This window comes from Bufo gargarizans, chromosome 6 (genome assembly GCF_014858855.1).
Source record: "Bufo gargarizans isolate SCDJY-AF-19 chromosome 6, ASM1485885v1, whole genome shotgun sequence".
Lineage (NCBI taxonomy): Eukaryota > Metazoa > Chordata > Amphibia > Anura > Bufonidae > Bufo > Bufo gargarizans.
Genome location: NC_058085.1, coordinates 140651241 through 140674648, shown reverse-complemented (window position 1 = coordinate 140674648; position 23408 = coordinate 140651241). Strand labels below are relative to the sequence as shown.

The 23408-nt window shown below is 43.0% G+C and overlaps 2 protein-coding genes across 2 annotated transcripts in view; one reads left to right on the top strand and one right to left on the bottom strand.

Annotated features, from left to right (window-relative positions):
• NSF (N-ethylmaleimide sensitive factor, vesicle fusing ATPase) overlaps positions 1-3734 on the top strand; it is a 74625-nt gene extending 70891 nt beyond the window's left edge. Inside the window, exons 18-21 of the mRNA XM_044296533.1 lie at positions 146-280; positions 371-484; positions 1306-1361; positions 2632-3734. Coding sequence (XP_044152468.1) covers positions 146-280; positions 371-484; positions 1306-1361; positions 2632-2659 — 333 coding nt within the window. The 3' untranslated portion in view covers positions 2660-3734. The remainder of the gene's footprint in view (positions 1-145; positions 281-370; positions 485-1305; positions 1362-2631) is intronic.
• A 3291-nt stretch (positions 3735-7025) lies between these two features.
• Positions 7026-23203, bottom strand: WNT3 (Wnt family member 3). The gene is made up of 4 exons (XM_044298227.1): positions 23127-23203; positions 11202-11443; positions 8936-9201; positions 7026-7505 (listed from the first exon to the last, which is right to left on the bottom strand). Exons 1-4 carry the CDS (start codon positions 23201-23203, stop codon positions 7026-7028), a joined length of 1065 nt encoding a protein of 354 aa, XP_044154162.1.
• Between the last annotated feature and the right edge of the window lie 205 nt (positions 23204-23408).

The window sequence follows — 23408 nt, the reverse complement described above, 5'->3', positions numbered from 1 at the left end:
GCACGTGTAAATGCCTCTTAAGAGACTCGAGGTTGGCAATCTATTATATAGGATTTAACTTTCAAAGGCATCTAAAGGCTGTTGCTTCCAGGTTGGACTGAACACATTTGTTTTTACGATTTTGTTTTATTTTTATTTTTTCCAGAGTCGTAAACTTCTGATCATTGGCACCACCAGCCGTAAGGACGTCCTCCAGGAGATGGAGATGCTGGATGCCTTTAGTACTACAATACACGTTCCAAACATCTGCACAGGAGTGCAGCTGATGGAGGCGCTGGAGGTGAGCTTATTACATTGGCATTTATTATGTATTGTTTTCTTAGATTGTCTTTTACGGACAGTTATATATATTATTTATGTTTTTTTCCAGCTTTTGGGTAGTTTTAAGGACAATGAACGCTCTATTATTGCCCAACAAGTGAAGGGCAAGAAGGTTAACATAGGCATCAAGAAGCTTCTCATGTTAATCGAGATGTCCTTGCAGGTGAGGACACACATCCAAAATGGGATCTTTTTGTTTTAAGTGTTAGGGCAAAAGCAAACTATTTTTCCTAGAGAAATTTTGGGCATTTTTTTAAGATGTCCTATAAATGTCTGCTTGGTTCACGTCTAATGGCTAAGACGCCCACTTATACCAACAATGAGGATTGCCTGCTTCAGCTTCCGTTAGATGTGCCGTCACTGTCTGTTATAATGAATGGGCAATATGGAAACTGCCTTGTGAAAGCGCATGCTAATTTCTTTATTTCCCTACCGGGAGTAAGGTACCAGGAACCACCACTTATTAGATATTCCTAGTACAGTAAATGATTTAATTAACTGTATTTTTAGACTGCACGTAACTTTACTTTGGTGTATCGAAATTTTTTCTTTATGTGCCGATTCTGCCTTTGCCTGTGTAGCAACTATGCCTATTAGATATGCTCATAAATGCTTGCAAAAAACCCTTGTATGTGGCAGAAGCATTGTGCTGAACACAAGTGAATATAATACACATTTGGATCCTTGGATCTTTTGAAGTGTTGCAAATTCTTCATTTTTCTGTTGCATGGCACTGTGGATCAAGATTCAGTTTGTTGGCACCCTCTTCTGGTTCTTGAGAATACCCTGCATTTGTATTAAAAATGCTCTGATCTACTAAGAAATTTCAGAATTCCCCAGACTAGACACCACCAATTGTCCTCTCTCTCACTAGTGATAACAAATGACCCTTGCTGCCCATTGAGCTCCAAAAGCTTTCTTTAGCGTTAATGGGTTGTGATTTATTCCTCTTTTCTAATGGTGGTTTTTGTTCTTATATTTAAGATGGATCCAGAGTATCGTGTCAGTAAGTTCTTGGCCTTGCTGAAAGATGAAGCTCCGTAAGTTTATATCATAAGAGTTGAATATTAATAATATGTGGCCAAACTGGTTTGTCCAGGAAATGTGGTAGTTTGTAAAACTATATTACGCATCAAAGGGGTTTTCTGAGAGTTTTTACTGATGACCTATCCTCTGGATAGGTTAATCAGTATCTGATCGGAGAGGTCTGACAACCGTAACCCCCATTGATCAACTGTTTGAGAGGGCAGCAGCGCTACCGCAAAAACTGATGCCTTCTCAAAGAGCTGATCAGTGGGGTCCTGGGTGTCGGACCCCCACAGATAAGATACTGATGACCTACCCAGAGGTTAGACAAAAGTGTTTTTAGAGCAGCACCCACGGACATAAATGGCCACACCGTTAATGCAACAGCCGAGCCACGACCGCAGATCCTCAGCAGTCGACCGTATAGCAAATGAAGAGAGGTAGCGGCAGCATCTCCAGTGAATCCTTCATTGGACGGACTTTACAGAAAGTGTGCCATAAAATCAAGCAGCAACATTTCGGCTGTATCCCAGCCTTTGATTCTGTTCTTACTCTTTTAGAATTATTTAGGTGGTCTTAATAATAGTAGTAGTGGTCTTTAAATAATTGTTACCAGGACTAAGGATGTTTAAAGTGAGACCACTGACAGCATTAGGTAGGGGCTGGGAAGAGCAGTACAAACATACCTTTTGTGAAACTTTTCTAATCAGGAGCAGTGTAAATGTGAAGCATGATTCTGCTCTTGAAAGTGCCAGTTGGAGCTTCGCTGCCATGTGCTATTTGCATTGTGCAGCCATACAGCCCCTCCTCTCCACTCTGAGAGATATCTGTAGGATCCAAAGGAGACCACTACAGCTACCGCTCAGAGCAGAGGGGACGAGCTGTGAAGCGGCTTCATGCAGAGAGTAGAACAGCACTTCATAGTGAAGCCCCCACTCTGGCCACTTGCAAGAGCAGAATTTTGCTGAATAAAACTTAATATACACACTACCCGTGATGAGAAAAGTCTCACAAAAGATATGTTTGTACTGCCCTTCCCAGCCCCTACCTAGTGCTGTCAACAGTTTAGCATAGTCAAAACTGCAGACAGACTCCTTTTAGTAGTATATAACCTTTTTTATAGATTGTGAGCTCGTCCGATCACCTCCTACCTTGTGCTGTGATATGGATAGTGAGAGGACCCTTAGAACAAGACACTTGGTCCTCCCTCTCCGAGTGCTAGACCTTGCTAATTGATAACAACATTTATTGTCTAACATCCTCCAATCACATTTTTTATTTCAGAAATTCAGTGCGCCGTGACTACGATTAACTGGCGGGAACAGGAGAACTTGGGGGAAAGTGTCATCATCATCCAAACGAGTTACATTCCACCCACCACTGGCTGTTCCTGGGAAGGTTGGATTCTAGTAGCACATCACTGACTCCCCTATTTCTGTATCACCTGGGATGTGCATGTAATTCTAAACTATGCTTTGTCTAAGCCATTCAGATCTATTCTCGGTTCACCCAGCTTCTGATTAGTATGAATGCACAGGACAGTGTGGCACAGTGCAACCATGATGTAACCAAAATGTAACAACGCTGTAATAACCTTGTCATTGATTTTCCGGTGGAGTGACTGCACACAACAGGCAGGCATCGAACATCACAGAGCTGTCACTTCAGCGTTACATAAATGCAACATCTGGTTGATATAAATGCACAAATCAAGCTGTGGTGATTTAGCCATATTCCAGTAGCCATATTGTTTTATCTTGATCGTTGATCTAAAAAGCATACAGCTTGTGGAGTGCAGACAGCCATTTTGAATGTCTTCCCTCTACAGCAGGCATTCTCAAACTGCGGCCCTCCAGCTGTTGCAAAACTACAACCTACAGGTATCAGCCTACAGCAGGGCATTGTGGGAGTTGTAGTTTTACAACAGCTGGAGGACCGCAGTTTGAGGATGCCTGCCTGACAGTGTACTGATTCACTAGTTCATTGCAGGGTGGTGGTTTATATCACAAGATGGCTGTCTGCAGGATAGGTAAGTAGTGTTCAGGGTTACGTTTAGTAGTACTCTTTGTTGGGAAGACTGGTCATGGATATACTCATTTCTCATGCCTGGATATGCTCACAATGAATGTGACCATGCTGTGTGGTTTCTTTTATCCCACTCTCGGCCCTAACCCCCCCCCCCCTCTTCAGCGTCCTTCCTTGTAAGTGACATGTGCTTTGGTTCTGTGGCTGCTTTATCTCTACCTAAACCCCCAATCTCTAGACACGTGTCATAACCTCCGTCCCACAGTATGTGTATATTTTTATTGTGGATTTTATGTTGTAATAAATGATCTGTTGGTTATTGCATCTGGACAACTATTGCAATAAATAAATTATTTATCGGATTTAAGTTTCCTTCATTTTTTAATTGGTAATGCTATTCCTATCAATCAAAAGCATAGAGGTAGCTGCTTATAGGTGCTTCGGATTGTGCCAGAATCTCCTGCTCGGAGTACTGCGGAAGCAGGTGCTTTATTCATGGCTGGTCGCAATGAATTTAGCAAAACTAATACTAGGAAAATGTGGAGTTGTTGCCTAGTGTAACCAATCAATTTGCTGCTTTTCTTTCCCAAGGGTTTCTAGGATTTGATAGGGTACAATAGTTTCAAAAACCGGCCCCAGTAAGTTCAATACCATGTATAAAAGGCTTTCATTTAACTTTTTTTTTTCTTTTTTTTCCTGGTATTGCATTATTTTTATGTTTATAAAAGCATTTTCTTGATAGAAATCTGTTATGCAGTTGACAGGTGGCCATAGGTACAGTACATTGCGAAGTATGGGTAGTCAGGAGTGTTATTTTTTTCTTTTTTACCAAGGTACATACCATTAAATGCTTTAACCACATTGTAGCCTCGTAGCGGTTTGAGGTATTTAAGTGAATAGGGCTGACCTGCAATACCAGACATGGCTTTTGGAAAGATGTGGTGCTGTTTCTGGAAAAAGGTGAGACCTTTGTTCTAGTCCTGGACAATCCCTTTCATAGCATCATTTGTAAGGTGGTCCAAAAACACTTGCAATGCGCACACAAAAAAACATTTTTCTTCCAAATATATATTTATAATATATTATATTATATATACTCTCAGTTATGACATATAGGATATATACACGCCATATAATAAATAAGATTTATAAAATGATTCTGAATATAAAATTCTATGAAGCAGATGGAAAGCTTTGGATGGACCGCTGGAAGTCTGCCATTTTCCTGTCACAGAGAGATGCTGACACATGGCTTCCGGTATATGGAGGTACGTTACCTACCCATGCTAAAAGCCAGTGCTCAACATTGTAAGTCCTCTCCGCTATCATTGCTCTTGTAATCTGATGCATTTTTATGTAACTAATCTTAGTTTTGGATATATGAGCTGCCAATCTGTCTTGAATCATTTGATTGTCCGCCATCTATTATCACTTGTTAGGTATAACCCGCAAGGCCAGTTCAGCTGCCCAGTGTAGAGTCCAGAACAGGAAAGGCATGTAATGCCATAAGACACCAGCCAGTCGTCTTCAGGTGAGGGTATAGACAGCTCCAGGTAGGTAAGATTGCTTCTCTCATCAATCCAGGATTCCAACAGAGATGCCCAATAAACCTGACGATTCTGGTAACAGACTGTCGTGACCATAGTGACTCATGTTTTCGGGTGTCTGTGGACAGAAGAGAACAATGGCTTATTTCATACACAGGTATGGGAGCCATTTCCAGGACCAATTAGGTGCTGATTCATTTCTTGATACATCTTTATAGAAGCAGGAGCTCTGTTTTTATGATACAGAGCTTTAAATTTCCATGCATGGACATTACCTTAAAACAACAAAAAACGTTCTGGCTGCCTGAGACCACTACTAGAGGAGGTATAACTTCATACTGTATCATTATTATTATTAGTTTTAATCCACATGCAAATGAGCAGCTAAGTTCACCAAAGACGGCCCAAGGCACTCTGTGCACCTTTCCTCCTCCTCTTTTCTCTACCAGCTCCTCTTTCCTTGATTGATAGGGCCAGGTTGTTGCAAAGTTTACCAGTCCCTATCAATCAAGAAGGGGTGGGAGGATCTGGCACTGGAAATAGGAGGATCAAGAGATCGGCTTAGGCTTGTGCTCTTAAAGGGGTATTCCAGTTGTTTGATGTTATCCCCCATCCACAGGAAAGGGGAAAACTATTAGTTCGGTGGGGGTCCTACTGCTGTGACCCCCACTGATCACAAGTACAGGGGCCCCGTACCCCTTGCAGCCCTCCTGAAATGAACGATCAGACTTGCACGGCCGCTACATTTATTTCTATGGGAGTTCCGGAGATAGCCGAGCACAGCGTTCAAGTGTTCGCCTGCTGAGCGGAGTGGAGGCTGAACGCTGCCAGACTGATGCATTCTGAGCGGATCCGCGTCCACTCAGAATGCATTAGTGCTGGACGGATGCCGTTCGGGGCTGCTTGTGAGCCCCTTCAAACGGAGCTCACAAGCGGACACCCGAACGCTAGTGTGAAAGTAGCCTTAAAGGGGTTGTGAAGGGGTTTTATACTGATAACCTATCCTCAAGATAGGACCAGACCAACGGCATGGAGAAAGAGATAAGTATAGTGTTTTTTTTTTTTTTTCATTCATGATCGTACAAGGGCATGTCCAAGATTCTTTATTCTCAGACAATCCTATTGACAATTAATTTCCTAGTGACCAATTCCCTTTAATTATCATTATTATTATAATATATATATACCGTATATGTATTTTAGTATGCATAAACTTCTCTACTGGTAGCTTATAAGTGGATTTGGAGCTCTGTATCAGAAAAACCAAGGCTCAGGTTGTCAAACTATATAACTATTTTCTTATGCAGTGTTGACAGATGGCAGCTGGCTGCAGAATTTTTAAAGCGATTTTGGATGTGCATGATAAAGATATTTTCTAGGATCACTTCAAGGTAAGTGAGTGGTGACGTGCAGGGCTACGTATGTGCAAATATATTTTCCCTAGAAGCAATGCTTCGGGGGAGAATATGTCTGTACATATGGAATCTGATAGAACATGCCAACATTTCTTTCTGTGTCACAAAAAAAATCCTCTGTGAAATTCGAGGGATATTGGAGGCCTCATGCACCTCTATAGCAGCTCTGTACAAAACTGAGGTGTGCACGAGGCTTTAGGTGGATATTACATTAAGCTACTGCTTAGCCTTGAACTGTCTGTTTACTATAGAACAGCCAGTGTTTTAGGGGTTAAAAGGATTGTATGGTATTAGGAGAAAATGGCTGATTTTTCCATAAATGGTGCCTGTGTCTTTCATTGACTATATCACATAATGCAGTTCATTCTCTTGCATGGGGTTGAGGCGCAGTGCCAGACACAGCCATAGACAAGAATGGCATAATTTTTGGGAAAAAGGCTGCTGTGTTTTTCCAATCCCATATAACTTTTTAAATGTCTGAAATTGGAGCTTTGGTGTGTTATACTGAATTAGGTGCAGAACAATGAAAATAATGGAAATACCATATCCAGCACTTGAGTGAAACGGACTATAATAGGGTCCGCAGGGTTTCAGTCAGGGAGTCTGACATATTTTTGGACAGAGCCAATGCAAATTTCCTTCTTGACAGTGATTTTGTATGGCGTTTCAGTAATGGAGCCCAGTACCTGTGTCATTTGCAGGTGTGGACATCATAGATCCTCACACACTCCTGGCAGCTCACATAGCAGCACCAGTGAAAAATGCAATGGCACTTCTCCTTGCGTTTTTCTGTTCGGGTGTTGTGGCCTCTTCCACAGCACAATAAGTCGCAGCCGTCTATCCCGTGGGAAGTCACATTGCAGGAACGTCCCCGAGTTCCAAATGAGCCAGTCTCTGGGTTGGGCTCACAGAAATTAGGGGATGTTTCATAGTACACCAGGTCCCTCTCAGTGGGGGGTTTAAATAGTGAATATTTGGCCCTGAGGGTCTCTACCCATCCACGGGATTCTCTGTGTTTCTCCACTGACATCTCAGAGGCGCTGTCATATTTATCTTTTAAATGATCACCAATAGCTCGGAAATCAGGCTGGGACCACCAACAAGTCTTCACCTCACAGCTCCCAGAAAGACCATGACATTTACATTTGAGGTGCATGTGATCCAAGATTGTCTAAGGAGGGAAAAAAATATTGAATACTAAACTCAGTGAAGTGAAAGTTGTGAAAAAAAATATACATAAATGAATCAGTTTAAAGGACATACAGTATACACTTTTAAAAAACATCATATTTTGTTTTGCTCCAAGGTATCGAAATGAATGAAGCAACTTTCCAAAAAAATAATAATAATCTAGTGTTGTGTCTGCTATGTTCTATGCAGATCCATGTGCCGTTCCGATTAACAAAGAAACTCTGTGTAGTCTGATCTTGCAGTCATATTCCCTTCAATCTGTTCCCTGATTCTTGCGAAAGTAAAGTTTGTAGGTTTTCAGGAAGCAATAGATAGACTCACCGCAGGATCAGATTATACAAAAATACATAGATCTGTATAGGAGATGTAGACACAAACCAATGTATTTGCACACAGAAAAAAGTCTCCCTTCCCCTTTATACCCCAGCTAACTCTGCAATTGTGGACCATCAGGACGTTTATAGTCAACGCGCCGTCCGCGAGAGGTTACTAAAATATCAATTTACTGCCTCCGTTACTTTTGGCAGTTGGATGATGTGACCCCCCCGATGAGACTGGATCCCACAATGTCTGCCATGTTTACAGGAAGTCAGTTTTTCTATTTATTCCTATGAGACTTACATCCAGGCTCTCAAATGGATGAATAGAGAAACTGACTTCCTGTCCACAATTAACGCATGTACTGAAAAAAACTGGAAATGTGCCTGGTCAGTAGGGGGGGGGGGGGGGGTAAATGGTCCTGTCTTGAACTGGTTAAATAAATGGTTATGTATGCCAGTACAATAACACATGGGGGGCAGACAAAAAATATTTTCTGTCTCATTAATACTATTTGGAAAGTTGTTTTATTTTACATTTCCTGGAGCACTAAAAACGCTAAAATTGGTTGCATAGTTGGACATACTTTAAAGGGGTCTCCACAACCCGTATCAACGGGATAGATGACTAAAGTGTGGTTGCCGAGCGTCTGACCGCAGGGACACCCCTGGCAATCGTGAGGACGTCAGTCCCCTGTGTAAATGGAGAGATGGTCACACATGCGCATAACTGCTACATTCACACAGAAGACTTTGAGACCAGGCTTTTATAACTAGTGTGGGTCCCAATGGTCAGACCTCCAGTGATCATAAATTTTTCACCTTTCCTTTTGCACAGGTGATAAATGCTGTTTGTGGGGAAAACCCCCTTTAGGGAATCCTCTCCCATCACTGGTTCAAAAACCAAATCTGTCTATTGGTCCTTATGAATCAAAACAGTGTCAGAGACAATATAGCCATGTCTATAACAGGATTTGAAATTGTTCTCCATAGCATCCAATTACAGAGAGGTTTGTTGTTGGGTGATATTTCATGGGCAGAGATTAAAGTTTAGTTTTTAGTTTTTTAGTCTCATTTAGTGTTGTAAGCTCACCGCTCGTCCTGCCTCGTTGTTATGCCTATTCATGGCTGATCTGGCATCTGGCCGATTCTCTCTGGCATCTGCAAACTCCCGAGACACCAGGACACCAAAGTCTGCGTCTTCACTGCAACCTCCCCACTTCCAGCCCTCTCCTGATGAGCCTTTATGGTGGGAATCACAACCGCAGATGGTTGAGCTGCCTTCTGCACAGGAGCGGGTCACAGCAAAGGCCACACCGGCAGAAGCGATAGCATGAACAAAGGCGGACTCCCGAGTGGCTGGAGAAGACAAAGAATAGGAATGGAACACACATACAGCATCTTTATAGGAGACCATTCTGTGTCATCAATCATGGATGGAGTTGGTTACCAACTGGTAGAAGTTTCTACAACACAGTTGTAAAGGTCCACTTAGTGACTAAAGTATATATTCTTAAATCTATGTGTATGTGTTTTACTCTTCATTGCATCACCCTCTACTGAAGTACAAGGAAGAACCTAAGATTAGATGCACAAAAAAGAAGAACCACAGTTTTAAAATTGCAGTATGTACGGATACAAGAGAGACATGCATGAAGAAGAATACAGGAGAGCACAGGGTAGAGATCTCTGCATGATGGAGAGGAGGGATTAAGCCTCTTATTAAAAACTTCTCCCTCCTCATCCCAGTGCAGCCAGTTACCTGCTGAGATACTCAATTCCCCTTTGTGTGCTGGTGTCACAGTGTATTAGAGATATAATGATGGACGTCTATGGGACCTGCGTGTGACCAGACTGCCATTTCCCTGCCATTTCGTAGCAACAGGCAACTGTGTGCAGACTGTGCACTGTCCCCTGCTTGTGGAGACCCCTTTCTGTCTGGGAGGGGAGCAGTGAAAGGGCGTGTGAATAGTCGTGGAGTCCTGCTGGGCTCAGAGCCCCTCTCAGCCTCACAGTGGGGAGGAGGTTTAAACCCCTTTCATCCTGCACTAAGCTCATTTCACTCATTCACTTAGTGTTACTGAGCCGGGAGCCTGTGTGAGAGCTGAACCTGCACGGGCTCTTGTCATCTCTGGGAACTTGCTCATCTCCCTGCCACTGGGATGGCTCCCGGTATATTTTCCTACAATTCACTGTGGTGATAGTCAAATCAGGCAGAAAATGGAAGTCAAGTCAAATGAATGGGAGCAAAAATAAAATACAAAAATGCACGTGAACCCCTAAAATACTTCCTTAAATACATAGTCTTAGAACTGGCAATTTAATGATTTACAGCACGGGCAATAGCTCTGGGGTCTGCTCTAGATATTCTCCTTAGCCACATCTTGCAAACTTGTCACATGACAGAGTATAGCAGTATACTTTACGCTATATTGTACTATTATTTCAGCATTGTTAGTCACTGTTATATTATGACTCTGTATGGCATTAGCCTAGCACTGTATGGGTGTATTATAGTGGTATTTGGGCACTACAGGGAACTGTTATTTGAGCAGCATAACTCTAAATTTCCCTCCTGGATCTGTAAGGGCGTCCCCACCAAAGTGTTGCAACTCAGATCTGGCCCTGGTTACTGTTGTATAACATTCTTTTAGAAACCCAACTCTGCTGTGGATATAACTACAAAGGATCTAGGTATTTGCATGCGTCATCTGGAGCTCAGTATTTAGGTGCCCCATAGATAATGTAGATGCCTTATAGTTGTTCTACTATACAGGTGAAACTCGAAAAATTAGAATATTGTGCAAAGTTCATTTATTTCAGTAATGCAACTTAAAAAGTGAAACTAACATATGTAATAGACTCATTACATGCAAAGCGAGATATATTTATAGCCTTTATTTGTTATAATTTGGATGATTTATAGCTTATGAAACCCCAAAGTCACAATTTGGAGGTGCCCTTTGCTCAGGGGGTATGGATTAATTAGCTGACTAGAGTGTGACACTTTGAGCCTAAAATATTGAACCTTTTCACAAAATTCAAATTTTAAGCTGCATTCATGCAATTCCTTTTAATTTGCATTACTGAAATAAATGGACTTTTGCACGATGTTCTAATTTTTCGAGTTTCACCTGTAGATATCTGTTCAGTTGTTCTAGATTCTCATTAAGATACTTTATGTGGTTCTAGGTGGTGTTGTCTTGATACTAAATGATGCTCTATCACCATTTCTATAGATCAGTTTGACATTAATATTCCGCAGTCCCATTTCTTTAGTAAAGGTTGCTGATAAAATGTAGAAGACTTTTTGTGCCATTGATTTTATGGTATGCTGGTTGTAGTGTATCAGGCAGTACCTTTATCGAGCACTGGTCCAAAGATGGCGAGGCTGTCATGAATAGTGGTACAGTTCCATCTCCTGCCCCTGAATTGATGCTGGCATTCTTGGATACCCAATTTCACTCCTTCTGCCACACTAGGCATGATTTCAATGTAATTTCGGCAGAATCGCATTTGCTTAGGTACCAGACCTGGTATAGATCCACAGAGAAGGGGCTGTGATGCCAGAGAGCTGTACTGCTGCCCCAGGGCTAGAGACCTATGGTTGGAAAAGCAATACAAATAATCACTTAAGTGTGCAGAAAGGTCAGGTCAATCAGGTTGAAGATCTCATTTTTTGTATAACCTTGGAACCATCAAAGCTGCTTGTTATGGGCAAAGTTCCAGTATTTCATTTCACTAATTTTGATAAATCTACGGACAAGCCTCTCAAAATCATTCTTCTTGTGAGACATTGCTAGAATATGGAGTCTCAATCAGTCAAGTGACCATATTCTTCTTACCACCTCGCATCCATTTTCTACAAGGCTTTATTGTATACAAGTTTTATTCAAGCTACAAAGTTCTGTTCCTTTTGGAATCCATCTTGATGGTGGTAAAGGTATAGAATGAGCAAACTCCTCCAATTTGGTATTCTTATCTCATTATGCTAATACTCGTGTCCAAACCTAATTCTCCCTGGTTCAGCTACTCCTGATAAGCCTTGTATCCAATACAATTGTTCTTAGACTCTTCTCTGAGAGATATTTTATAATCAAATCACAAAAAGAACCATTTCTAGCCTCCCGATAACAATGTAACTTGGAGATTTTGAGGATTTATGTACCCCCCAACCCTTTCTTAGATACTAATAGCCGGACATACTACATGCATAAGCGATCCTCCTCCACTGTTCCTCGGGGAGACTTCATTACAAAGGGCTTAAGACCCCCATATCCTCAATGCATCCCACCAGACAGAGCCTTGCTAGACAATACTTATCATCCTACAGCCTAATCCCTGAACAATAAAAAGGATTAGGATGCCCCGGATATTACCTATTGGTAACCCATCCTACTTCATGCAGCTGGGGTAATCCTTCTGGAGTTGATAACATCTATCCAGCATGGCGCTTGTAGTCATGCCTCATAAATTGCCTAAATGTTTGAGATACTGGTGAAAAGATTCATTGCAACTTTATTGTAACATGGCCTCCATGGCTACATAATCCACACGTAAAACATTCACCGACGGCAAATGTATCAGTTCTGCCGGCAAACTGAGATGCCTCCAAGAGATCAATAAGACACCATTAGTAAACATGTAGCTGCTGGATATGTGAAGTGTTGGGGTCCATTCACACGTCCGTATGTGTTTTGCGGATCCGCAAAACACAGACACCGGCAATGTGCGTTCCGCATTTTGCGGACCGCACATCTCCGACACTCTCCTAGAAAATGCCTTTTCTTAGCCGCAATCGCAGACAAGAATAGGACATGTTCTATTTTTTGGCGGAACGAAAACACATTCCGGCCCCATTGAAAATGAATGGGTCCGGACCTGTTCCGCAAAATTGCGGAACGGATGCACAGCCATTTTGCGGACGTGTGCATGGACCCTAAGGGTATGTTCACATCTGCATTGGAGGATCCATCACAGAGTGCCTCAAAAATATCAGATAGAAAAGTCCTGCATCCAAGACTTATTTTCTCTGCTAAAAAAAATGTTCTCCACAACAGAAACCGAAAGAATGCCATTATAGTCAGTGGGATCTGTTGGGGTTCCTTTTTTGTCAGATATGTGCCATCCGTCACTTCTGTTATTTCCATTCTTCTGCTCCTATAATAGATGGTGGCGGTGATGTGGATGAGTCTTAAAGTGATTTATCCAGTGTTTTTGCCTTAGTGATAATAAGTATTGTACAAGCTACATGTCATAAGACCAGTGCCAACTGTGACAATGTAAGTGGAAAAAGGGAAAGCATGTTACCACGTGGTGCTGCTTGTTTTCAAGGCTCATTCATAGTTGTAGATTGTAAGCCCACACGGGCAGGGCCCTCTCTCCTTCTGTACCAGTCTGTAACTCCTCTTGTTTATGCTTCAGTGCAATTGTCTGTATTATGTATGTGTACCTCTTCTCATATGTACAGCGCTATGGAATGAATGGCGCTTTAATAATGAATAATAATAGTTCTGAAATCCAAATTTCTGGCATATTTGTGCCCACACAGTTGTAGTATAAAGGCTGTATTAGACTGGCAGATAGTCGGTCAGATTATCGCCAACGAGCGTTCCTAGTAATGCTTGTTAGCATTCATCTTGCAGTGTAATTCTGCCAGCGATTACCCGGTGAACAAGCAAGCAGATCATGCTGTCTAATCACGATCTAATGCTGGCAAACAACTAATCAGTATGGGGAGGAGCGATGGCATTGGCCATCTCTCCTCCCCTTACTGTGGAGGAGATCGCTGCATGTAATAGCAGCGGTCTCCTCCACTTACGAGCAGGCGATTGTCGGGAAGTAACGCCTGCAAAATCTGCAGGTCTAATACAGGCTTAACATTTAGTTTAATGTATGGTATTTAAAGGGGGAAACCAGTCTGATGTAAATAGGCAAGTTATGCTAGTTTTAATTACTCAACCATAATCAAACTGTCTGCTTGCGGCCAATGTATGTAATCACTTTGATTTACAGAGGCAAAATCTGTATAGGCCATATTCTATTTTCACATAGCTACAGCTTATACAGTGTACCCTCAGATGCACGGAGTCCTATGCACGGAGCTTGTATGGCAGTACACAGGCAGAGTCCGTGTGGCTCCCTTAGTACTGACCTGCACAGGCTGTGTATACAGAGATACATATGGCGATGCAGCATGTCTTTAATACTGGCCTGCACAGGCTCTGTATACAGAGATACATATGGCGATGCAGCATGTCCTTAATACTGACCTGCACAGACTGTATACAGAGATACATATGGCGATGCAGCATGTCCTTAATACTGGCCTGCACAGACTGTATACAGAGATACATATGGCGATGCAGCATGTCCTTAATACTGGCCTGCACAGACTGTGTATACAGAGATACATATGGCGATGCAGGATGTCTTTAATACTGGCCTGCACAGGCTGTGTATACAGAGATACATATGGCGATGCAGCATGTCCTTAACGCAGGAGAGGCCTCATGTACCTCTATGGCAGCGGTATTACAGCACCGTACAAAATTAAGCAGAAATGTGGACAGCGACTTTTCACATTATATCCTCCATTACCAATCTATTGCACCTTCACCTCAGCTGGAATTAAAAATCTTCCCCCTCAGGTCAGGAAGGCTGTGGCTTTTCTGCTCATGGCTACTAAATTGATAGTGACGGAGCATTAGAAATCTCCCTCCCAGCCGCATATTAGGGCTCATTCAGACGGCCGTATGCTGTCCTCAAAAATGTGGATCTGTTTTTTTGCAGATTAGATGCTGACCCATTCAATTCTATGGGGCCCTTTTCCATTCCACGGCTCCCCAAAACAAATTAAATATCCTATACTTGTCATTGAAAATCAGGACATGGCCCCATTGAAGTCTAAGGCCCCTTTCACACGGGCGAGTATTCCGCGCGAATGCGATGCTTCAGTTGAACGCATTGCAGCCGCACTGAATCCTGACCCATTCATTTCTATGGGCCTGTGCACACGAGCGGTGATTTTCTCACATCACTTGTGCGTTGCGTGAAAATCGCAGCATGCTCCTCTTTGTGCGTTTTTCATAGAAATGATTGGGGTTGCGTGAAAATCGCACCGCGGATGCTTGGAGGAGATCGGGATGGAGACCTGATCATTATTATTTTCCCTTATAACATGGTTATAAGGGAAAATAATAGCATTCTGAATACAGAATGCATGGTACAATAGCGCTGGAGGGGTAAATTTTGGGTACCAAACATGCCGATTTTTCTCACGCGCGTGCAAAACGCATTACAATGTTTTGCACTCGCGCGGAAAAATCGCGCATGTTCCCGCAACGCACCCACACCTTTTCCCGCAACGCCCATGTGAAAGAGGCCTAAATGTCCGCAAAAATACTGAATGCTATCCGGTTTTTTTTTGCGGACATGCAGAACTGTCCGCCAAAAAAAACTGATCCGCATTTTTGCGGACAGCATACGGCCGTCTGAATGAGCCCTTAATGAGATGATTAACCTAATTAATGCCACTTTTATAGCTACTCTTACCCACAGTCTTGGAAGCACTGGGATGTATGGAGCAAAAGCACATACTATGCATCTTAAGGCCCCATTCACATGACCATAAGGGCTCCATATGCATATTGCAGACCGCAAACGGTGGATCCACAATATATGATCACCGGCCATGTGTACTCTGTGGTGTGGATGCAGACATTGACTTGAATGGGTCTGTGATTTGCAAGATATGGCCGAAGATAGGACATGTCTTATCTTTTGCAGAACAGAGGCAAGGATCAGAAACATCAAAAACATTGATGACCTATCCTAAGCAGAGTTATGGAAATGGGCTAGTGGGTAAAAATGGCCATGCACATGAGATTGAAGATGAAGAAACAATTATCTGATGAACAATCTGTTCGCAGACACGGCCATACACATTTTAGTCCATAACTAGGCCTAACATGTTTAATGAAATCACAGTGATTGACGAAAGATCTTTTTGGGAACATTCTTTCAAAGAAAGATCTTTTGCCCACAAATGAGTTTTCTTTAAACAAATGATCATTCTTCCAACTATTGGACAAAAATATTAAATATGACCGACTTCTTTTCCGATGAAGATGGTCTGTGATCAGTCGGCTAAAACGATTGCTCATAGTTAAATTTCAAATGACTGTTTTCGTTGAAAACACCCGTCTTGATCAACTTTAGACAAATGGGTTTCGGTCACCTGAAAAATGGGTATTCAGCTGGCTGACATTAGCGATGTGCTAATGTCAGCTGAACATAACTATATTAGTGCCATGTCACTGCCTGAAGCCTTTATTGAGGAAAAACAAACTTTTATAATATGCTAATTACCCTCTAGGAGCGGGGGGGGGGGGGGGGGGCGTTGCACCTGCTCCTAGACCTAGAGGCTCCGTTTGCACGCCCTTCTTCTCTTGATTGACGGAGCCAGGCAGCACTGCTCTCCTCCCGCTGGCCGTGTCTACTGTGAAAATCTCGTGCCTGCTCCGTCTCGTTCAGTATTTGGCGCAGGCACAGTGAGGGAAGGACGTTCTCCAGCAGCCGGCTTCCTCACTGAGAAGTATTTAGCGCAGCCGAGCGTCTTTCCCTCACTGCGCCTGGGCCGAATACTAAACGGGACAGCGCAGGCACAAGATTTTCTTAGCAGACACGGCCAGCGAGAGGAGAGCAGTGCTGCCTGGCTCCGTCAATCAAGAGAAGAAGGGCGTGAAAAGAGGTGGGAGAACGGAGCCTCTAGGAGCAGGTTCCCCCCCCCCCCCCCCCCCCCCCGCTCCTAGATGCTAATTAGCATATTATTAAAGTTTGTTTTTCTCAATAAAGGCTTTAAGCAGTGAGATGGCACTAATATAGTTATGTTCAGCTGACATTAGCACATCGCTAATGTCAGCCAGCTTAATACCCATTTTTCATGTGACAGAAACCCTATAACAGTGATGGCGAACCTTTTAGAGACCGAGTGCCCAAACTGCAAACCAAAACCCACTTATTTATCGTAAAGTGCCAACACGGCAATGTAACCTGAATACTACAGTCCAATATAGTATATCTTTATGTACTTTATCATGTAGCTACAATAGCCTGCCTACAGTCAGTGCCCTGCCTGTGCTGTTCATAGGAAAAGTCTAAGGTACACCATAGACTTTTTTCACAGTGCAGGTGCCCACAGAGAGGGCTCTGAGTGCCGCCTCTGGCACCCGTGCCATAGGTTCGCCATCACTGCCCTATAAGCTTATAGTGGTTATCCAAGACTATAACAGACTTCTCAGAGTGGCGATCATACTTACCTGGTCCCAACCACTGGGCTCAGTCTCCATTGCTCCGTGGCCTGTTCTTCATCTTCCTGCTGCACTGTAACCACCACTATCTATGTATCCTACCAGGTTATAAAGAAATATTATTCATGTTTTTTTTACTCTTTTCATAATCTCCTCTCTTCTTTATTGTAGCCAACACACTTGTGTTTTCTTCTTCCTTAGGGCTCCTTCACACACCTGTATGAATGGGTCAGCAAAAGATGCAGACAGCACATCCGATGCTCCGTTCAGTGGCCCCGCAAAAAAGATTGCTGACAAGAATAGGCATTACTATAATGGGACTCCCATTCCGTTGCGCAACGCACATGGACGGCATACGTGTTTTGCAGATCCGCAATTTACGGACTGCAAAACACGACTCTGTTGTCTCAATGAGCCCTTACAATGCAAATGTAGCTGACCTGAGTTGGTCATTGAACTGTTTTTTCTGTCCACTGTGATGACTTAAGTAATACAATGTAGGAGTTCTGTTGAAAGTAACAAAAGGTGATCTTGCGAAGTATTGTGCTAACTTTCTTCTCCTGCACTAAGAAAACCAGCTCTGCTACATCTGTATGTATTTTAAGGGATATTGAATGCTTGAACCAATTAAATATAATCGTTTTCAAATTACAACTTATTGCAGGAGGAGTCTTAGAACATAATTTGGATGTTATCCCTATCTGAGGGGATAGATCTGTATCTTATTACACCTCACTAGATCACACTCTGACATATGGAGTCTCTGTAGTGTACACATTGTAATCATATAGAAAATGTACACATGCCCTTCATTTGCCTAAGTTGCATGTTCCTTGGATACTTTATGAAAACTTTTTGTAGGGTACATTCACACAGTGGACCTGCTCGTGGCTTAGCCCCATTGAGGTAAACTGTGAGTGGTCACCCACGGTGGCTTCAAGCAGCATCTGTCCAAACACCACACCAATAAGGGACATATCTCTTCTTGGCATGGCCGAGGCTTTAAATCGCTGGCTGTGTGAACTGCTGTACTGTCTCCCATCCAGGGGCGTAGCTATGGGCCCTGATGCAAGAGTTCAGTTTGGGCCCCCCAGTACTTTGTGGCCAGGGGCAGGGAAGCACATAGCCTTCATGCTGCCTGAGGCAAAAATTGAAACGCAGAGATGCAACTTAACCTGCATGCATTTTCTATAATACTGGTGTCTTCTTATGTGGCTCAAGGGTCTTTGGGCCCAGTAGCGACTGCACACCCTATAGCTATGCCCCGTTCCCATTGCAAACAATGTGAGGCAGAAACCACGCAGCCGGTCTGTGCCAAAATTCCAGCACCATAAACTGCTGTTTGAACAAGCCCGGATAGAGAAAAGTTCTACTACTTTCTAATAGGCTTCTAGGGGAATTTATTAACCCCTTAGTGACCACCTATACGCCTTTTTACAGCGGTCACTAAGAGGCCTTAGGCTGAGCCCAGTCTAAGCGCTGCATGCGGACCCGGCTCTCACATGAGACCCACCCGTGGCCCTGCTCTAACAGCCCGGATCGGCAGGAGTGCCGATCCGGGCTGTTTAGCACTTAACATGCCGCGGGCAATGGCTCCCACCGCATGTTAAGTGCTGACAGGGAGCGGACCGCAAATGCGATTGCGGGTTGCCGATGTGTGTGAAGGCTAACTGAGGTCTGATATAGGCCTCAGACCAGCCTTGAGTAATTTCCAGCAGGCTGTGCCTATCTGGCGCAGCCTGCTGGTCAATGTCAGAATAGCCAAAAAGCAGTCTGTTATAGTCCCCTTGTGGGACTATTAAGTGGTAAAAAAAAGAAACTCATTTATTCAATAAAAAAATCCCATAAAACAAAAATAAAGCTTTTTTCCCATTGAAAATACTCTTTTCAATGAAAACAAATTGCAAAAAAAATCTTCCCCATATGTTTGGTATTACCACGTCCGTAACGACCCGGACTACATAAATGTCATGTAAATTATCCCCTACGGTGAACGCTGTAAAAAATAAAAAAAAAGGACAGAATTGCTAATCTATTCTTAGTTGCTACCGAAAAAACTTAATAAAAAGCAATCAAAAAGCACCATTTATGTCGTCCAAAAATCAAGCTCTCACACAACTCCATATAAAGAAAAATAAAAAAGTTATGGGTCTTGGGAAGTGGCAATGCAAAAACATTTCTTTTAAAAAAAGGGTTTTATTGAAAAAAGTAGTAAAACGTAAAAAAATAAAATTATGTGTTTGATATCATTGTAATCATACTGACCAGAGTTCAGGTTCGTATTTTTATGCAGTAATTTATGCCAATAAGCAAAGTGATACGTGATACAGGCGAGACGAAGTAAGTCTTGCGATATTTGCTGAAACTTCAGAAAGACTTTAGAGAAGGCCATCCATTTTAAAGTAGGACGGAGTCCATATTCTTAAAGGGAGTCTATCACCAAAATATGACATTGTACGCCACTTACATGGCTCTCTAGCACACCTATCCATGATTCAAATGGTACCTTTATAATTTTCTTCTGAGTTTCACCAGAAGGAAATACACACTTTAATCCATATGAAAATGAGGGCTCGCATGTTCCCAGGGGCGGTGTTCTGTGTGTAAGTGCCCAGGCTGCTCTGCCTTCTCTTTACGTTACTCCTCCCCAGCCTCTTCCTTGGCTCACCCTGCAAGTCCCTTGCATCATCCACAGGACCGGCCGATATCCTGCGCGTGCGCAGTGCACCGCCAGCGCGAGCATGCTAACTGTGATGCCCATTGTGGGTACGGCATCGATACATGTAGTGCGCATGTGCCGTCCTCCTGCTTCTGGTCCACCCTCTAGTCACAGGTTTCATGCCTGTGCTGGCGCATGCGCACTACATGAAGCGATGCCATGCCCACAATTGGCATCACAGTGCGCATGCCCGTGCTGGCGGTGCACTGTGCACGCACGGTATATCGGCCGGTCCTGTGGATGACGTAAGGGACTTGCAGGGCGGGCCAAGGAAGAGGCTGGGGAGGAGTAAAAAGGGGGAAATTACTAGTGGACTCTATAGGGAGATTTGGGGTAATTTATCAAACTGGTGTAAAGTAGAACTGGCTTAGATGCGCATAGCAGCCAATCAGATTCCACCTTTCATATTTGACAGCTCTTTTAGAAATCCAGTTCTACTTTACACCAGTTTGATAAATGACCCCAATTATGTCTACGGGGGGTCACTATTTTTTCAGCAGTATAGTACCTGGAGCATTGGGGGGCACAACGGGCACAGTATTGGAGGTGGCAGCAGGATGACACTGTGGGGACACCAGGATGCGGGGGGGTTGATGGAAAAACTGAAAATCGAACGTGTCTGTGTGTTGCAAACTCTGTAGAAACAAGATGCGGCTGAAAGAATTTGTCATGGTGGCGGAGGAGAAGAGGAAAGAGAAGGTCTACTTGACAGGAGATGTCCCTGGATGTAAGGCCTCTTTCACACGGGCGTCGCGTGTGAGGGCCTGGATAGGATGCGGGAGCGTCGCGGGTAAATCATGCGATTTTGCCTGCGAGTAGGGTGAGTTTTGTATGTCCAAATGTCCTTTTCTCCCAGGTCCTCAAAAAAGAAGAAAGCCGGGCTCGTCTTCTGTATTCAGAATGCTATTATTTCCCCTTATAACCACGTTATAAGGGAAAATAATAATGATCGGGACCCCATCCCGATCGTCACCTAGAAACCATGCGCACTTGCTTGCGGATGCTTGCTATTTTCACGCAGCCCCATTCATTTTTATGGGGCCTGCGTTGCGTGAAAAACGCACAATATAGATCATGCTGTGATTTTCACGCAACGCACAAGTGATGCGTGAAAATCACCGTTCATGTGCACAGCCACATAGAAATGTATGGGTCCGGATTCAGTGCGGGTGCAATGCGTTCACCTCACGTATTGCACCCACGTGGAAAACACGCCCGTATGAAAGGGGCCTAAGAGGCATGTGGTCAAGTACTGGGGGAGGGGATGTCAGAGAAAGGACCCACCCTGGGTGCCAAACACCCTAGGCACGCCACTGCACCTAGACACTGTTGTGAAACTGTGCCAAAACTCGGCAAAGATTGGCGCATCTAGTTCTTGTGAAATCCTCTTCACCTAGCTTAGGGAGGGTGACATACAAGAAAAGGGGATGTGGTTTCACCGAGAAAAGCTGTGGCCTAATATGCAACATTTAGTGTCAAAATTGTGCCACAATTTGCAAACTAAACCAACCAATAGCTGGTATAGAGTTAGGCAAATGTGTCTATGTCGCTGCACCAAATATATCATCCGGCCTGATCTACTGTGATAAATCTGGTGCAGGTCTAGACAGCCGGCCTCATTCACATTTCCATGTCCGTTTGGCATCCGTGAAAAATCCATTTGTGCTTTACCTGTGAAGAATCCGTGTTTTTATGCCCACCGTGTGTCATCCATAGTCCCCACAGACATTGGTCCGCTTGAAATTAATTTCCAGAGCATCTCCTACCAATGTGAAAAAACATTGACAGAACACAGATGACATCCATGTTTTGTCAGAGGTTTTTCACATACCCATAGGCTTCAATGGGCATGTTTGGTCCACATCACAGAACAAAGTGGTGCATGTCTCTGTGATTTTTCCACTGACTGTCTGATGTGTGACCAAACACATTAAAATCAATCGGTATGTTTTCTGTCCGTGGAAAATGAGAATATCACACGCGTTTACACCATCTTTAGTTTAAATAAATCTGCCCCAAAGTTTATTAGGCTTTGTTCATACTCTGAGCCTTCCATTGGAAGCATACATCGGGAAGTTGGGGTTCCTGGCGTATGGAGCTGTATAGGCATGCGACAAACACAGTGAACAGAGCCTTAGAAAGTTACAAAACTTTGCAATTTAAAATAATTAGCATAAAAATTTAATCTGATACGATATAAACTTTATCATAAATGTTTTCTACAATCCCAGAAAATACAAAAATGTGATTTAATAGATTTCTATGAGAAGGATTAACGCAATGTGATCCCAGCAGTCTCCTGGTATTTACTACAGCTTGTGGGCAGGACTATGAACTTTTACATTCCACTGTGCCATAATGTGATATTAACATGTAGTAATGTGTGAAGATGAATACATATGACTATTAACCTTATATCATTACGTGTTCTATGCTGGCTCCATATTCCGATATTGTCAGACACTATTTCTATATCCATCTAGATGTCTTATTACTATACCCTGTCTTTCAGAGCGTGTATACTTTAGTAATGAAATGTATAAATAAATTAGTCCTTCGACATCAAAACTTAGGGGAATTACAACTAGCCAGGGTTGCCAACCTGAGTTTTCTTAATTTTTATTTTTTGGGACAATTTATCCAAAAATCACAGAAAATCAACATGTCCTACGGACACACGGGAAAACCATAATGAATATAAAAGTGATATATGTCTATAGCTCACATACTAATATACTATGAATATTATCAGCATACAGCACGGATCTGTAAAGTAATAATTACAACAATAATAACCTGTACAAGCCCCTCCATTCTCTAAAAATAAAATAAAAAATTGCATCATATTTTTTTTTTTCTGGAAAGTGGAAAAAAGTGCTGTATTTTTACGGGCTCTCTAAAAATGTATGGACAGTTGGAACCCTACTGCAAGCAAAGGAAGTATTAGGATTTAATTTCTGAATTCAGCAGCAGACATGATGCTGATTTGCCAACTAACTTTTTAAATAGTTTTCTATTTAGTGCTGATGCAGCAGAGCTGAATATGCATGAAAGTAGAATCATGATAACGTACACATTTAGATGAGCAAGAGGTTTTCCTGCAGTGCCATGTTAACCTTTTCATAGTGTAATTATGATGCATGATAGCACGCGCTAAATGCCACACTCAGCCTTGCCAAGTAGACCATACCAAATAACATAGGCACTGGATACATTTAAAATAAAGTAAATGAAGGTAGAAAATAAACTCTTACCACCAAATGGGGTAACCTGCCAGGACCGGGGCAGCTGAGAAGAGCCAGAGGAAGTGTAAAGTATGGAGCCTGTCCATGGGGGGAATGATGGAGGTGATGGGGAAGTCAGGAGACCTTGGTGGGAAAGTGAGGCGCATCCCATGAGAAGCTGGATTTGTCCTCTTGCTGTGTGCCTGTTTGGGGGGACAAGAGGTGCTGGGCATTTTATACTCTGCCCCTTGATCATGACAAGGAGAGGAAAGCTGGATGTCATCAGACAACCAATCCCAGAGCCATGAGACA

Excerpts from the sequence above, each read along its gene's own strand:
- WNT3 (XM_044298227.1), bottom strand. The coding sequence starts at position 23,203 with ATGGACAGGCTCCATACTTTACACTTCCTCTGGCTCTTCTCAGCTGCC. Across the intron at positions 11,444-23,126 it reads GCAGGTTACCCCATTTGGTG|GTCTCTAGCCCTGGGGCAGC; the intron begins GTAAGAGTTTAT and ends TTCCAACCATAG. Across the intron at positions 9,202-11,201 it reads TGGACCAGTGCTCGATAAAG|CCACTCGGGAGTCCGCCTTT; the intron begins GTACTGCCTGAT and ends TGTCTTCTCCAG.